The 16,208-nt window shown below is 39.3% G+C and overlaps 1 protein-coding gene across 1 annotated transcript in view; it reads right to left on the minus strand.

The window, feature by feature from the left end:
* Window positions 1–6,402: 6,402 nt before the first annotated feature.
* The window catches only part of EPC2 (enhancer of polycomb 2), an 86,771-nt gene continuing 76,965 nt past the window's right edge, over window positions 6,403–16,208 (minus strand). The window contains exons 11-14 of the mRNA XM_075000897.1: window positions 12,936–13,072; window positions 10,945–11,104; window positions 9,411–9,744; window positions 6,403–7,671 (exon numbers count right to left, since the gene is read on the minus strand). Coding sequence (XP_074856998.1) covers window positions 7,599–7,671; window positions 9,411–9,744; window positions 10,945–11,104; window positions 12,936–13,072 — 704 coding nt within the window. The 3' untranslated portion in view covers window positions 6,403–7,598. The remainder of the gene's footprint in view (window positions 7,672–9,410; window positions 9,745–10,944; window positions 11,105–12,935; window positions 13,073–16,208) is intronic.

Here is a 16,208-nt window from a genome sequence, read left to right on the forward strand (position 1 = left end):
TTGATATTAGTGCTCCATAAATTGAGCTAATGGTATTTACAGTGAGGACAGTCATGCGATAATATCATGCTGTTACTGAATAATGGCTTACTTTCTCAATTTTACCATATAAATTATAAAATAAATCAATTGGAATATAAATATGGTACTTACATTCCAATGTTTATCATATAAATAAGTGTTTTTCCCATATGAAATTATAGTTTGCAGTTTGCTAGTGCTTTGTATGTAGCCTGTCATAAAACTAGGAAAATATTTAGATACCTTGATGTACCCATGGGAAGACCTCTGCAAATGCCAGTATTTCAGGTACCCTGGCTCAAGAAACACTGACCTATCCAGTACAATAGAAGGCTACCTTTTTTTTTTTTTGTCCTAAACTATTCATTGATTATGAAAAATACTCCAAGTTTTACTGTGTGGCAAAGTATCATTCTTATTGCTTTAAAACAGCGGTTCCCAAACTTTTCGGCATCATGCCCAACTTTTGATTTTTGAGAAACCCTCATGCCCCCCACCTCTTCTTTATCATCATCCAACCCCCTTTTAACAAAGAATTCCATTAGTAATTTAAAATAATCAAAGTCTTGATATAAAAATGTTATTTAAAATTAAAAACAAAAATAGTCTCTCTCGGCCCCTTGTGGTTGCCTGGTTCAGCCCCAGCTAGCCAGCTGCCAGAGCCCCATACCAGCCACCAGAGCTGCCTGCACCAGCTGCCTGTCAACCCATCTGAGCCCCACACCACTGGGGCCAGCCAGCAGCCTGGTCACCCGATGAGCCCTGTGCTTACAGGACCAGCCGCCCACCCATCAGCTGCCTGGCAGCCTCCCAAACCGCCCACCCAAACCCCATGCTGCCAGGGCCGTCCACCTGCCTGCCTGCCCACCCTCCCGAGCCCCACGCTGTCTGGGCCAGCTACCCAGGCCAGCTGCCCACCTGCCCTCCCAAGCCACTTGAGCCCCAAGCTGCCTGGGCCAGCCGCCCAAGCCCCACCTTGCTGGGGCTAGGTCCCTGCCTGCCAGCCCAAGCCTACCGAGCCCCATGCTGCTGGGGCCAGCCACCTGCTCGCCAGCTCAAGCCCCATGCTGCTGGGGCCAGCTGCCCACCCGCCAGCCTCAGCTGCCCGAGCTAGCTGCCTGCTGGAGAAGCTGAGCCGCCCAAACCCCATGCTGCGAGGATCAGACGCCAGCCCAAGCCGTGTGAGCCCTGCGAGTCCCAGAAGCTGGCTGGCTGCCCTAGCCCCTCAAGACCCGCAAGCTGCCCACCTGAACCCCTCCCTTCCCACAATGCCAGGCACCACCAGCCTCCCACTCTTACCCCATCTCCATCCTCCTCACCTGAGCCAGGCACCTCCAGCCCCAATCTAACCCCATCCTCCCCACCCCCCCAACGCACTCACCTTTGCAGGAGATAGCTAACTCCATGTGGGCCTTTGCCAGCTGCCTGCTTTTTATAGCAGCTGCACCAGGTCACCCATACAAAAGGGCAGGGACTGAGAGCCAGAAGCAAAAGCCAGCGCTTTCTTGGGGTGATGGATCACATTACACTCCCCGCTGGAATTCCTGCATGCCCCCCCGTTTGAGAAACCATGTTTTAGAAAAACAAAGCAAACCCTTTTGGAATAACGTCTGCAATGTCTTACAATGAGTGAAATATCGCTGTGGGTTTATGGTGCCATCTTCTGGCGCCATTTACAAAGCTGCCTAGTCTAGTCACGTATTTGTCATGCAAGTGAAGGGATATTTGGTTGAAAGGCACTTTAACATGAAAGCAACAGGCACTTAAAAGGACATCAGTTCAGGACCATTCATTTTATTATGTATAATAATTATTATTATGCATAATAATGATGTATAATAATGTTATTATGTATAATAACAAGCACTAATGTTTATCACTTTCGAGTGTTTATCCAAAGCCAAACTGTTACTGGTGGGGGAAAAAGTGACTGTAGACTGTACTCCCTTGACCATGGCAACCAGATGAGAGATTGAGAGACCAGTCTCCCTGTTCTAACTACTCGTTTACTCTGCTCTTTACATGGTTTTAACCATAGTTTTAGTATACATGTGCAACTTTTTAATGAACATCTTAAACTCAAACTAACCTTCATCCATATAAAGCTGATATTCTGACATATACCATCATTGCTGCACAAAAACTTCGAATCAGTAAGTACATTTATTGGGTCTCTAACAAACACCTAGATAATTTGATAAATGAAAGAAATGAACGTCATCTTTTATTATTTTGTATAGTATTCCTTCTTGTGTCTCTCCTACATTTTGAAAACCAGTTGGGTCTTAACAGCTTATTCACCATATTGTCAGATCTGCTGCATGTTTCCTTTTCCACTGAGACACATTTGTTTTACTGTTAATTAGTATCTGGGAAAAGGAGTAGGCTTGGTTTTGCTCCAGAGGGCTTCTGAAACAGGAAGAAATGGGTTTTCCTCCATAACGTTCATAGTCTTGGGCCTACGGATGGAAGATGCAGGAGTTCACATTTTGAAGACAGGCTTCCCGTCCTTACAGCACCTTGGATAGAGAAGTTAGATGGAACATTGTTCCTGACTAATGCACTTCATATGATGCATGTGAGAGGTTCACTACGCATCTCAACCTTATGCAAGCATTCAACAGAAGAGATCAGGAACCTGTGTTTGTTTGCACTGTTGTCAGGAGTATTTATCTGCCTTTTTTCATTCTCAAGTATAAGTTGAAGAATGCAAAACAGAAGCTTTAGAACACCACAGAAGTAGTAACAAGGGATGGAAACTACCCTCAATCAAACAGAAGGAGCTCTAGTGAAACTAGCATGTAACTGAGGTGGAATCTATGTTGAGTCTCTATTCTTGAAACCCCAAACAGCATATCTGACATTCTTTCTGGTGATAGGCTCCTTGACCCCTTCTCTGCCTCTTGTCAGAACGAAAACAACTGATTCAGTAGAGTCAATATTTCTAATTGAATTGCTTGCCTCACTACTAGATTCAGTTATTTGATAGATCTCAGAATGCAGCTTGCACAGTCAACTCAACATCTGATCATCCTGAACCCCATTTTCAAAATCATTACTTGGTGCAATGTTAGGGAATATATTGTTGTGGTGCAAAGGCAGTAACTTGAAAAAAATTAACATTAAAATGCATCAAACTAATCTATCAAACAATCACTCAGTATTTCAGTACTTAACATATATGGATGGATCTTTAGAGTGTGTTCAAAACCCAAAGGAAAAGTCTGAAGAATGTGTTGGTTACCCAGCAGTCATCCTCTGTGGCTTTCTAGAGAAGAGGTATGTGAACTATTTTTAGTTTTGAGGCTGCATCTTCCTTAAAAATTAATAACTTAAATACAAAACAGAATTTTAATTATGCTGAGGATGTCATATGGTCATAAAAAGTCAGAGGTAAGGCAGATATTGTAACATTACGCACCAAACTGCAATCACAGAGATAGAACCTACTTGATAATCTCTGCTTCATTTAACCATAGAGAAAAGTTAAGACTAGTTTCTAATTTTTTGTTAGATTCATAGTGGAATTCAAAATTTTTACTCTTTATTATTTAGAAGACAAAGTAATGAAAATGAAGCCAATAATCCCTATGATTCATCAATAGTTTTAAATTCTGTGCATACTATAGTACTGATTATGAATGATGCAATCAATTTTATAATTCTTGGACAGTTTGTTGGCAGCATGTGCTCATACTGGAAATTATAGTATTTAGACATATATTTAAACAGTAATATGCATACCTTTCATAAAAGTTATCTATACGGTCAACTAGTTGAATACTAATTTAACTTACCTCCAGAGGAGTAGATATTTTCTGGTTACTTTACAATGGACTACATGGCTCTTAACCCCATTAATTTCACTGCATGCTTTTAGAAAGTTACATTGTTCCTGCAAAATTTTTAACCATGTCAAAATATAATTTTACAACTTTGTCTGTACTATGTCAGCTACAGTAGTAGAAATTTGGCATCTAGGCGAAGTTAAACACCCTTCATTCCCTGGCAATAGTTCTCTCAAATGCTCAAAGGCATGGTGATGACGACTTTCAGTTTCATATGGAATGGGAAGATACCGAATTCAGTTTGGTATTTGCTTCAACAGCACTTAATGAGCAGTCAGCGAACAGGCTTTTTTGTAGGCTTCTCTTTCACCGTGAGGTACTAAACCAAAGAGAAATGTACTTGTGGGACCTTTAAGTAGTGTAGGCTGACCTCACAGCAAACTGATTTTTTTTTTTTTTTTTTAAAAAAAAAAACACAGCTCAGGCTATAGCCTTAATAAGCCATAATAAATTCTATAAAAAGAGCGGTCTCTGTGTCAGACAGTATAGACTTTGAAGACTGGAAAGATACTCTCCATCACCACGAAATCCATTTGGACACTATCCATCATAGTTTGAGCTCCAATCAGAGGTTTTTCACATACCTCTTCTCTAGAAAGCCACAGAGGATGACTGCTGGGTAACCAACACATTCTCAGTCTAATTTACCATAAAAAGTCTGAATTAGTCATTAAAATCATTTGCACTAAATATCTTGGTTGAAAGTACTGTGTTTAGCAAATTACAATCTTCAGCAGGATGGCTTCTATGTGCTCAAAATGCTTGGTCATTCTTATGTACAAAAGGAAGCCTTGAGATATCTGAACTAGACGTAGAGAGGTATCAAAAATAGACTTTTGTTAGCTATGTACAAATAGACAAATGGTTCTGCAGTAGTGTAATAATCTGACCAATAGCTCAAGTGAGAAATTTAGCATTCATACTTCAGACCGTATAGGCTATCCACTCATTTACAAAAGTAACTCCACGACAACACAAAATCCAAAATAGTTGTCAAAGGGTATGTAAGTAAAAAAATAGTTAACAGCTGTGTAGGGCATGATGACAGATCTTTGCTGAATGGAAGAGTGAATACCTCCTGCACTGCCAACCCTAATCCACACTCATCCCTTACCTGCTACAAATTCCAGTGGTAAGGGGTTCCAGTGTCTGTAAAGAAGTCTGCAGGAAATGCACCTTGAAACCCCCCACCCCAATCCTCATTTCTCTCCCCTCGTGGTCTCTAACATTTTAAATGGAAAAGAATGGCAAGAATGATCAGTCACAACAAGCAGTACACATGGAGCACCTACAGCATCTCAGGCTGCTGGATAGCTTTCTGGTAGACAAAAGCCACAAAATAGTTCAAAAATCTCTACTGAATTCCTTTTATCTGTAACAGAATAAAACAGCTAATAGGAGGGGGAAAGCATCTGTGAAGACGACAATATACATTTACAAAATAGATTTAAAAAAAGCCATGCGTTTATAGCATGACACACAAGGACACCTATTTTGTGTGTTTCTGTGCCAAACCTGAAATATGGACTGAAATCTAATTAAAATCAACCCTCAGAGCAAGGCAGAACTCCCAACTTCTCATTCTACCTGCCGCTCTACATTCTGGCACTTCAGCTTCAGCGATATAGTTTATAAAACATGCTTAAATTTAGAATAAACTCTTAGGTTTAATTGCAAGAGTTAACTGTGGATGTTACTCAATCTCTCACCTGACGGAGTAGTCTGTTTTCAGTAAAACAATTTTTACACAAATAGGTCCTGTATGGAGCAACTCTAACACAAGATGGAAATTATTTCTGTGATTTCTAATATAACCAAGTCTAAGATATGTACAATATCCTTAGGAATGGATGTCTGTAACACTCAAATGTTTGTAACACTGAACAAAATGTTATAGTTCTTCTTTCAAAAGTTTTTAAGTGAATACTGACTTACTACAGCTTTGAAACCTTACTATGCAGAAGAAAAATGCCACTTTTATTAATTCAAATGAAAGCAAAGAAAGTTTCCTTTCCTTGTCAAACGTTTTTCTTAAGCACCGCCCCCCCCCTTTTTTCAGTACTTTGCTTAATATATTACAATAAAGTATTTGCTCTGTTTTTCCTCTGCTGCCTGGTTGCATACTTCCATTTCCTAATGAGGTACATGGCTGATCAGTCCGTTTGTAACTCTGGTGTTCATAACTTGGAGATTCTACTGTATATGGTTCCCAATACTCCAGTAGTGGAGCACTTCACAATTTTAAATTTAATTCTCCTCCATATTACCACCCTCTGAGATGGGGCTATCAGAACTGAGACACAAAAAATAAGTGACTTGTCCAAGTTCAGATAGGAAGTTCTCTGGTACCCCAAGAGACTGAACTTGGGTCTCTTAGGTTCTAACCACTGGACTGCAGTTTTTCTCCAGTTATACTACAAATACAATCAAGGCTGGAAACAATCACTTTCTCAGTAAGATAGCAGTTTTAGTAACATATACTTAACATTCAAATTGTTTGCACATTGTGAAATAAACACATATGCAACATGTCCATGTTTTGATATGTATTTTTATTTCCCTGCAGTTTTCACTTATCAAGAACAAGTAACAGGGAAAGTTGTCTGAACTAGTGCATAAACAAACATTCTGAAACACCACTACACGTATCTAATTTACAAGAACCATATAAAAAAAGTCACTAAAACACTACACTACGAAGGTGTCCAACGCTTACAGTCAGACTTTTTCCAACCCGTTACTTGCCTTGTAGCCACAGGAAAATGCTCCAAAATTGAAAAGACAATCTTGCCACAACCCTCCCCCCTCCCACCAACTGGGATGGCTCGATAGCTAGACATCCAATAATTATTGCAACGATATATAATGCAATACATACCTGGTAAAATATCCTTTACGTGGTGTGTTACAGTTTTAAAGCCGGTTAAAATATGCAGTCTTCAGATAAAATGTAATCAGTTCAAAATTTTTCATATCTGCACAATTTAATATGTGCTAGATGCATAATTTTTCCTAGTCAGTTTTTTCTGTGTAATTATCTTTTATAAACTGGTATTATAAATAGAAATATACATTCAAAATATATGGAAAAGTGAGTTACTACATTAAATTTGCATGTATCGATCCATCCCTTTCCCCTGCACAGTAATAGAAAATACTATTTTGCCTTGAACTTCATATTTGACAGTGAAATGCCACTAAAGTATTTACCAAAAAGTCCATCTAGTCAAATTGTGAAACAAAATGAACCAAGTGAAAACTTTACATTTCCTTTAGAAAAAAATTACAAGAATTTCATTTCCTAGCTATGAATCTTTAACTTTTTTTTTTAGACACAAAGTTGGATTTATTTGTACAAGATACAAAATGTAAACATGGCAAAATAAATAGTTAAAACAAGTGATGCAGGATCTCATTTCATGCTCATGATCCCATTAAAGAATTATTTTTAAATCCATTCAGTTGCAAATTCAAGTGCAAAAGCATGATGATGAATATCTACTATTCAAGTAACAGAAATAATATTGATGATACAAATAAACTATTTTACAAGGTAGTGATTTTCCCAATTTTACAAAATGTACATTATATATTGACTTAATATACGACATAATGATAGTCCATTTAGGTCCGTTTCAGTCCCCTGTGATCCACAGAGTGTTGTATTTTGCATTCAGTTGGAATATAAATGACTACACCATCAGCACAGTTTAAGCCACTGGTTTGAGGTTATGTCACTTCCATTGCTACTGTTGTCTCTGCTATGCCATTTAAACCCAGTCGTTCTGGTTCGTGGTTCTCTCTGTAATAAAATGGAACACAGAATAGTTAAAAGTAGAACATTAATATGTCTATCTAAGATTTCACAACATTTTATTGACATAATTGTTTCTGCACAGATATCGTATAAGGGGCAAAGAAAGGCCATTAAACGCATCAAACAAACAGGAAAAGGGAAAGTACAGGCATCTGAAAAGCAAATACTGGCTTTAGTTCACCAACAGCACGATCTTATTCATGTGCTGCTGCATTAATAAAGTATTAATAACTAAATTTGTTCAAGTTGAAAATCCATTGGTGATTTCCTATAAGAAAGTACTAAAGAGTCTTGAAACACCAGATGACGTGCTGTGAAATACCCCAGAGCTGCATGTTACCAAATAGCACGTTTCTTCAATGCATGATGCTGCATAAATAACCATTCTAATATAGCCCATATTTTTATTAGTTTAGTTAAAACTTTTCAGCACTAGCATGAAAAAATTTTAATTATGTATCTCTCGTTTCTGGTAGTCTGTTGTGTCTGACAATGACATCTCGAGCTTGCACAGGCTCATAGGTTATGGACTCTCACATGGCTGAGGAGTCCAAGCCTTGAACGGCATGGTTCTTCACAGTAGGGGCAAGGGAATTTTCCTGGCTCTGTCAGTGAGGCTGCTGCTGTTACTTTTCTCCTCTAACAAGCATCAATCAGGCATATGTGTCGCTGCTCTTCGAAGTTGTCACACACGTCATATGAGAGCATGCCAGCCTGTTCAGTCTTCTGCATGCTGCTCTAGCTGCTTTGATCCAGCATGAGCAATGTTGACCTTCACACAGTCTTTATACCTCTTGCCAAGGCCTACCTTGATTCTTTTTATAACTGCTCTTTGGGATTACCTCTGTCAGAACCTTAAGGCCTGAACAAAAGAGTAGGAAGAAGGGTGTTTTTTAAAGAATTAAGCTCACATAGCTTGCAACAGTCCTTTGCATCTAGTGTAGTCACCACCCTAAAAGGTTCAAAGCAGTGTTTCAACTCATGTTACCTAAATGGGTATCTTTTCTCTTATAGTGTATGTTCTCTAGGGTAGACATACTTTGACTTACATCTAGTTTTTATTTAAAAAAAAAAAAGATGTTTCACACTAAAAAACCCCCAAAACCTGTAGCCATGAATGAAATTGCAAGCTGATGCAAGACGCAAATTTAACAAAAGGAAAATTTAAGCTTCTTCTTTTAAAGAGAAATTTTCAGATACGTTTCCAAGATTAACTTCCTCCATGCCTAGTGATCTGTATTTAAATGTACTAAAACAGGTACCATATTATACTCTCAGGGAAATGAATGGTGAAAGTGAAGCCAAAGTGTCAGACTGTGCCTCTGAGATAAACCCATGGAGTCTGGGGAAGTGCATGAACATAACTTCTTTAGGTGAAAGGGTCTGGGCAGGCTGGAAGTGCTACACGAGATTAATCAAATCAAAATGATATCGGAACAAAACATTTCACAGTTACCATGTAAAAATAAAAGTATACATATGTGTTCGATCATAAAGCTATATCTGTATTACCTTAGATCTCAATTTTATAACAGCTCAGGATCCTAAGGAAGTAAAGGAAATAGTGTGTAGGTGGAGATTCCTTTGTAGGACCAAAGTCACAGATTGTGGTATCTTTGAGCAAGGGATTCTATCTATCTATCTTAACACTCTACTAAGCCAGTTAGGTTTATGGAACTATTAATATAATACTTAAACTCACTAACAATATATTATATACATACCTTGCTATACTGCTGATGGCACTGCTGGGAGTAACCTTTGGCACTCTGTCCATACTGGCAGCAACTGTGGCAAGTTTTAAGGCTGTTGGCGATGGTGCTGAAGTCCTTGTATTGATATGTACATTGACTGGAGAAACAACACTGACACTGTTTAGATGCACTGCATTCGTCAGGCAAGAACTGTTCATGGAAAGTGTTTGAGGGCTGCTTGTGCACAAAGCTGGAATTAAGTGGTTTGTGGTGCTGTGGCCAACTGTCCTTACAAGTTGTACAGCTGAAATCCCTGGGCTGGATGACAAAGCCATGTTCGTGGAGTACAGAGTTTTAGAGGTTCCTGTTATAAACAAAAACATTTCAGTAAAAGTTATGCAACAAAAAAGCCACATGTAACTGTTTAATTGCAAAACAGAAGTATAAACATAAGCTTAAGAATAAGGTTGTAATTATCAATAGCAATAATTACCCCATAATTCACTGCCAAAATTACAGCATGGGAATAAAATTTATTTGCAATCACCACCTTTGAAGTATCGTCTGTTTAATGAAGGGGAAAAATGTTTGCCTCCAAGCTTCAGCGAAGATTCCTCAAAGCACAGCCCTTTCTCGTGTATCATGTGCTGAAGAATGACTTGACTTAACATAACTGAGCCATTTTTCTCTCCTGGATCAGCTCCAGAATATTGGTTTACTATAGGTTAATTTTCCTTTTCCCCACCAGTACACAGGGTCTATAGGCCCCATTCCACCATTAGCTGCTAAACAAAACCACCATAAAACCCCTCTTATTTAAGTCAAATCCTAACAAACTTTTGCTTCCATCATTAAGGCAGCTGTTTAACCTGTCTAATTTTGGCATGACTGGTTTCTGATAAGTGGAGTCTCACAGAAAAACTGCAATTTCAAATACATTAGGGCTTTGCAGCTAGGTTCGTGGCCTCTAGAAAAAAAGCTGCTCTAGTCTAGGCTAGTATGTACATTCAGGACCTCTTCAGAAAAGAATTTAAACTCATGTTTAACTTTGGGTACATACTTAAATATCCAGGAAATCAATGAGATAAAAATAAGCATATACATTCTGTGCTGATTTAGGGCCACAGTCCTAATTAAAGAACAAAATTTCCAAAGACTAACAATTATGCATTAGAAAGTTTTAAACACCAACTCCGTCTTTGTAAAACCTCCACAAGATCATGAGTCAGTGAATAACAGCAAGTTTTAAAAAAATGATGTGAATAGTCATACATTGTACCAATCATAACCAATCCTTACTTTAAAAAGTTATTACTTTGAGAAGGAAATGGAACAGTTACTGTATTATTTTTCATGTCTGAAGGCTCTCTTAGATCTTCAACATTAGCCAAATATAGTTAGTACTTTGAACTTAACAACATTAGATAATGTCAGGCCACTGAAAGAGTAATATTTAAGATCGGCACTGTTACTACATTTTTTCAAATCCATATTTTTAGAAATAAGTTCATCATTCAAAGATTCTGAACTCAGCATCAGACATCTAAAATGAAGAAATCATCACCTGAAGGCTGGACAACACCATTTAAATTGTTGTGGCTGGTGTTTTGTTCCTTTGTTACCTCACTGCGACTGGGAGCAGGTGCACTGACCACTGCTGATGCAGCAAAGTGGGCGCTGGCTGAGTCAAGTGTTTTGGACAGACAGTCAGAGGTGCTTGAGCCCTGTGGAATTTAACAAAATAGAGTTTATAAATCTGCCACTTCTAGCTGAAAAAACACATTAAGATTGATAAAAGTACACAGATACTAGTGTATCAAGAGAAAGCATCTTTTGAACCAATATTACAGCATGAAACTCAACACTCCTAAAAACAGTTCATCTAAACATGCTGCCCTGGGAAGTGTTCAATTTTCAACTGCAAAAGGTCTCCTTAGACTACCATATCAAATTCATACTGTTTTTGGCAACTCTTGTATTGCAGCGCCTTTGGGAGGCTTTTATACTCAAATGTATGTAAGTCTATGAAAGGTCCCAAAATGTCATTTTGTCAGAGGTTCACCAGCCTCTTAGGGATCTTGCCCACTGAACTTTGGAAGGGAGTTTCTTCTACTAATTCAGCCACACTGAAGACATAAGTACTAATACTCATTTTTTCAGCACTTGTCCTTTGGTAAGTTGCATAGGACAAAGGTCCTCCACCTTTTTCTTTCAGAGGCTCTCTCACCCCCACCCCTAACATGCTACGAAAACTTCATGGCCCACCTGTGCCATAACTGTTTTCTGTATATAAAAGGGGGTAGCAAGGAGGCAACTGCCTGGGACCTCACAGGGGGCCCTGCAAAGCTAAGTTACTCAGGCTTTGGCTTCAGCACCAGGAGATAGCCCTCATGGCCCTGGGCTTCAGTGCCATGGGGAGGGGCTTTGACTTTCTGCCCTGGCCCCAGCAAGTGTAATGCTGCCCTCTACACCCCGCTTTCAGCAGATCTCCTAAAACCTGCTCAAAGCAGACTCCTGGTTGAGAACCACTGATATATGACTGCATATTTAATACACTAGTTAACCAGCTTCCTACTGACAAACTCAGGGGCAGGTGGGAGTCAGTAGTGGCAGCTGCAGCTCAGCTCTGAGCTGCCCCTTCCCTCCATGTCATGGCCTGGTGGCAGCAGCTGCTCCAAGCTCCTCCCCTCACCCACAGCTGGAGGCAGCTCAACCCTGTCCTGCCGGAGCCGCCCATATCACCTCCCCCAAGCCTTCCACAGGCACAGTTCCCTCGCATTTTATTTTTGAATGAAATTTATTTTGTACCCAATTCTACATTTGTAAATTCAATTGTCATGAAAGAGAGATTGCACTGCCGTACTTTTATTATGTGAATTTTTTTTCATTTTTACAGTGCAAAGATTTCTAATATATAGTGAGTACTACGCATTTTGTATTCTGTACTGTAACAAATAAATGTTATTAACAGTGCAATTAATCATGAGTAAGTTTTCAAAAAATGGCTTGATGATAATAATTTTTAGCTAATTAAAAAAAAAAACTCCCCAGCAATGTTTGCTATCCAGACAGTAAGCCGCTGTGCATTGAATCACGAAAGTGAAATTGGCAGACAAAACAAAAGCGATACCAGTCATTCTGTTTCTGCCAATGTGTTAAAAATAAAACAAACGTAAAGAAAGTGAAACTATATTTTTAAAACAAACCATATGCAAGGTAAGGAAGAACATTCATACGTTCAAACACACAGAAAAACACACACACACACAAATAGCAGTGTACCTTCAACAAACAAAAAATAAAAACAAATTCTGAATTACAAGAAAAAAAAAACAAAAAGCACAAATGTTACAGTAGCTTACTGAGTTTTCCAAAGCCACACATAAAAAAACCTAAAGGGATTTTGATCAAAATTGAAATATATTTCACACAATCTGTACATTTACAAAAGATTATCTTTAACTTAGGACAAAGACAAACAGTAAGAAAGCAGAAAGGGGAACCTCCTGTGGAAGGCATATCTTGGCATATCAAATGGTTTTAAAGAAATATTACCTGTGCTTTTGGATGTGTCTGTTGTGAGGCGTTCTGAGACTGCTGTTTCTGCTGAAGCTGAGCAAGTTGCTGTCTTTGCATTTGAACTAACTGCTGTTGATGTGTCTGAAACTGCTCTTCTGTGATACCCCCCCCGACTGTGAAGAAAAAAAAAAAAGAAACCAAAGTTAAATGCACTTGAGGAAAACAAATGGGAAGTACAAACCAAAATGATGTGGAACAATGAAATGTGAAAATAAAATGCAGGAAAGGATGGTCCTGAACTCTTCCATGAGCCTCAATATATCTATGTCTTTGAAGGTGAAACCACCATTGTTAATGTGTGCCATTGGCCAATTCCACTGAAGCATAAAGTTACCTATGAGAGGGGGCTGATAGTTCAAAAGCAACAGCTTATTAGTGGCACTGAAATCTGCCTTCAGAGTGTTCCTTCTCCAAAGCTACGCCTGTTGTTCTAGGTAGGCTGCTTTTTGTCAGGGAAGTTCAACTAAGGCTACACATCACAGCCACACCAACTAAATTACATCCTATATGAAGCCACATGATTTCCCAAGCAATGGAACCATAAAGAAATGTTTCCCCTGACCTCTGGGAAACGAGGATAGTCTCTCATGTCATGGCTGGGACAGAGAGGAACGGCTGATTCACTTTTCTTTCACTGTACTCACTCTTAGATACTACCCTTTAGAGTAGCCATCTTCTACCTTCCCTTTGAAATGTGGAGACATGTTTAGAAGGAGAACACCTGGTAGTTTCAGCATCACCTAGTATTTATGCTATGTAATCAGCTCTCCACTCTACCAACATGTATTAGGCAACGTGAGCGGAGCCCCATTCAGTGCACTTCAGCAGCAGTTTCAGAGGTGCACAGAAATCTCGAAGACCAAGGAACTGGAATTGAAAGAAAAACTGGCTCCCCAGGTCTAAAATCTCATATGTGGATCATAAAGGACCCTAGTCAGTGTTTAAGATTAACAAGCAGTTTCTATCCCATGTTTTTGAACTGCTTCTGTTAGCTGTTCTTTGTCAAAAGTTTGTTTGAAGGTGGACTGAAGTAGCATTTTATGCAACTACTTGGTATGACATCAAGGCCTCAATAATGGAAGGCAGGAGATACCAGGCAAGATTAAAAAGGTTTTGCTGATTAGTACAAAACAAACATATTGAGGCGAATGGGAAGTATATCACCTTCTCACAGGGTATAAGGAAAGGAAGTGCTGTGTAACTCAATTTCCACACCTAAAGGCTGTGTCTACACTTAGCAAAAACTTTGAAACTCATAGGAATAAGGGGATTTCAATGTTGATGGGGTCCTTTTGAAAAGGACCCCCAGGTAGACAAGCTGCACAGGAGCAAAACGTGGCAATTCTGAAGAGCTGCAGCTGGCGGTACGCCAATGAGGCATTGAATATGCATTTCAGCATCTCACTAGTATTCTTTAATCTGGCCATCAACATGGCCATTTCAAAGTTTTTGCTAAGTGTAGGCATAGCCACAAAATGGGGCTGATGGTGGCAATCTTCTATGAAGTGCTTTGAGATGACTGGGAGAAGACTGCTAGAAAAGATGTCACAACTCCCCAAATACTGTTGAATAACTTTTCCTGAGAGTTTGGTGAAGTTGTCGGAATAACAATAAACCCAACATTCAGTTTTATGCCGGCAAAGAAAACAGCTAAAGGTCATCACCATTCCACTGATTTACTTTTCCTACAGGCTGCTATGAGAGCTGCTACCTGTGTATTCATTCAGCCACAGAAGCAAATAAAGATGACATTTCTTATGCTGTTCCCATGGTAGTTAAGGATACGTCCCTCAAGACAGACATCACTAGCCCAACCTCAGGACAATAAAAAGTTATCAAGTCTCAAGCTAACGAATACTAAACTTGAAAGTCAAATTTCAGCACAGGCTTATGTGAAGTTCAAGACTAAAGAGGTTCCATTGCATTACAATGTCCATTAATTAGACATATTGTTAGAAAACCTTACTGCTTCAGAAAGTCACTTTTTTTGTGGGTTACCATAATAAAGATAACAATAGACCTATTATAAATAATAAACTGAAATGACCATAATGAACATAAAGCTTTTATATTACACTAGCTTTACATTAGGGGGGAAAACTTCCAATGAGTCAACTGGGGACCAGATATAACACACATAAAGGACAAAGTCTCTTCCACGCTGAAATAGTGTGCCTCATCCTAAGGTGACAATTATGCTCTATCTTATTCTCCACAGACTCATGGAAACAGCTGCAATATAATTTGCTCTGAATTGAAAATTTGTTATGCATTTTTTGTGGAGTAGTATTTCAACACCAAGGCATTTTTCATCAAATCATATGGAGAATTCAACCATCTGAACGAAAACAAAGCATACTGAAGGCTAAAATATTTAGGTAACATTAGTGCTTAAAGCAAAACTGAAAGGTGAGAGGCTTATAGCTCTGAGTGGGAATGGGAGGAAAAAAAAGGCAGAATGGTCGCTTGCCTATTGCCCCTGCCTAGACAAAACAAACACAAACTGAAGACTGCCCCAAAAGGCATCAGAGGCCAGAATCTAAGGAGATGTCTACACTTAACAGGTCTGGAAATCTCTCTCTCAGGGGTCAATTTAGCATTAAATCGACAATTCATCACTCTCCTGTCAACCTCCATACTTCACAAGGTTGTGATGAGTAAGGGAAGTCGATCAGAGAGTTTCTCCCATCAACCTACTGCTGTGGAGACACTTTAGAAATGTGGCTTAACGTACTTTGACTCCAGCTACGCTATTCACATAGCTGGAGTTGTGTATCTTACGTCGACTTTCTCCTTAAGTGTACAGCTGCCCTACGCTATGTTGCAATGATGACTACAACAGAACTAACACTGCATGCAGTGTACACAGAATATAAGGTACCCCATGTGACGTGACAGGATTGTTATATTGGATGTGGAAGCTATTTTGTGTCCACTGTACCTACTGGCACCAAATAGTGTGCCAGGGGGCCAGGTGAGGTGTCTAATGAAAGTTGTTAATGCCCTGAACCTGTACATGCTGCTTGTATGTCTGTGCCATGTTTGTATGAGAAGTTATAGATTTTGGCTGTGTAACTGTATTAGAAACATTCATAGCGTGATTAGTGGCCTCTCCAGTCAGGGTATTGTACTAAGACAAAGGAACAAATTCCCAGATATCAAACACACATCTCAGGAATTTGGGGCCGTCTACTGGAATGCATACAATGGCAGAGTGCCATGGCAGCCTACCTTAGTCAGGTGATACTG

This window comes from Carettochelys insculpta, chromosome 8 (assembly GCF_033958435.1).
Source record: "Carettochelys insculpta isolate YL-2023 chromosome 8, ASM3395843v1, whole genome shotgun sequence".
NCBI classification, from domain to species: Eukaryota; Metazoa; Chordata; order Testudines; family Carettochelyidae; genus Carettochelys; species Carettochelys insculpta.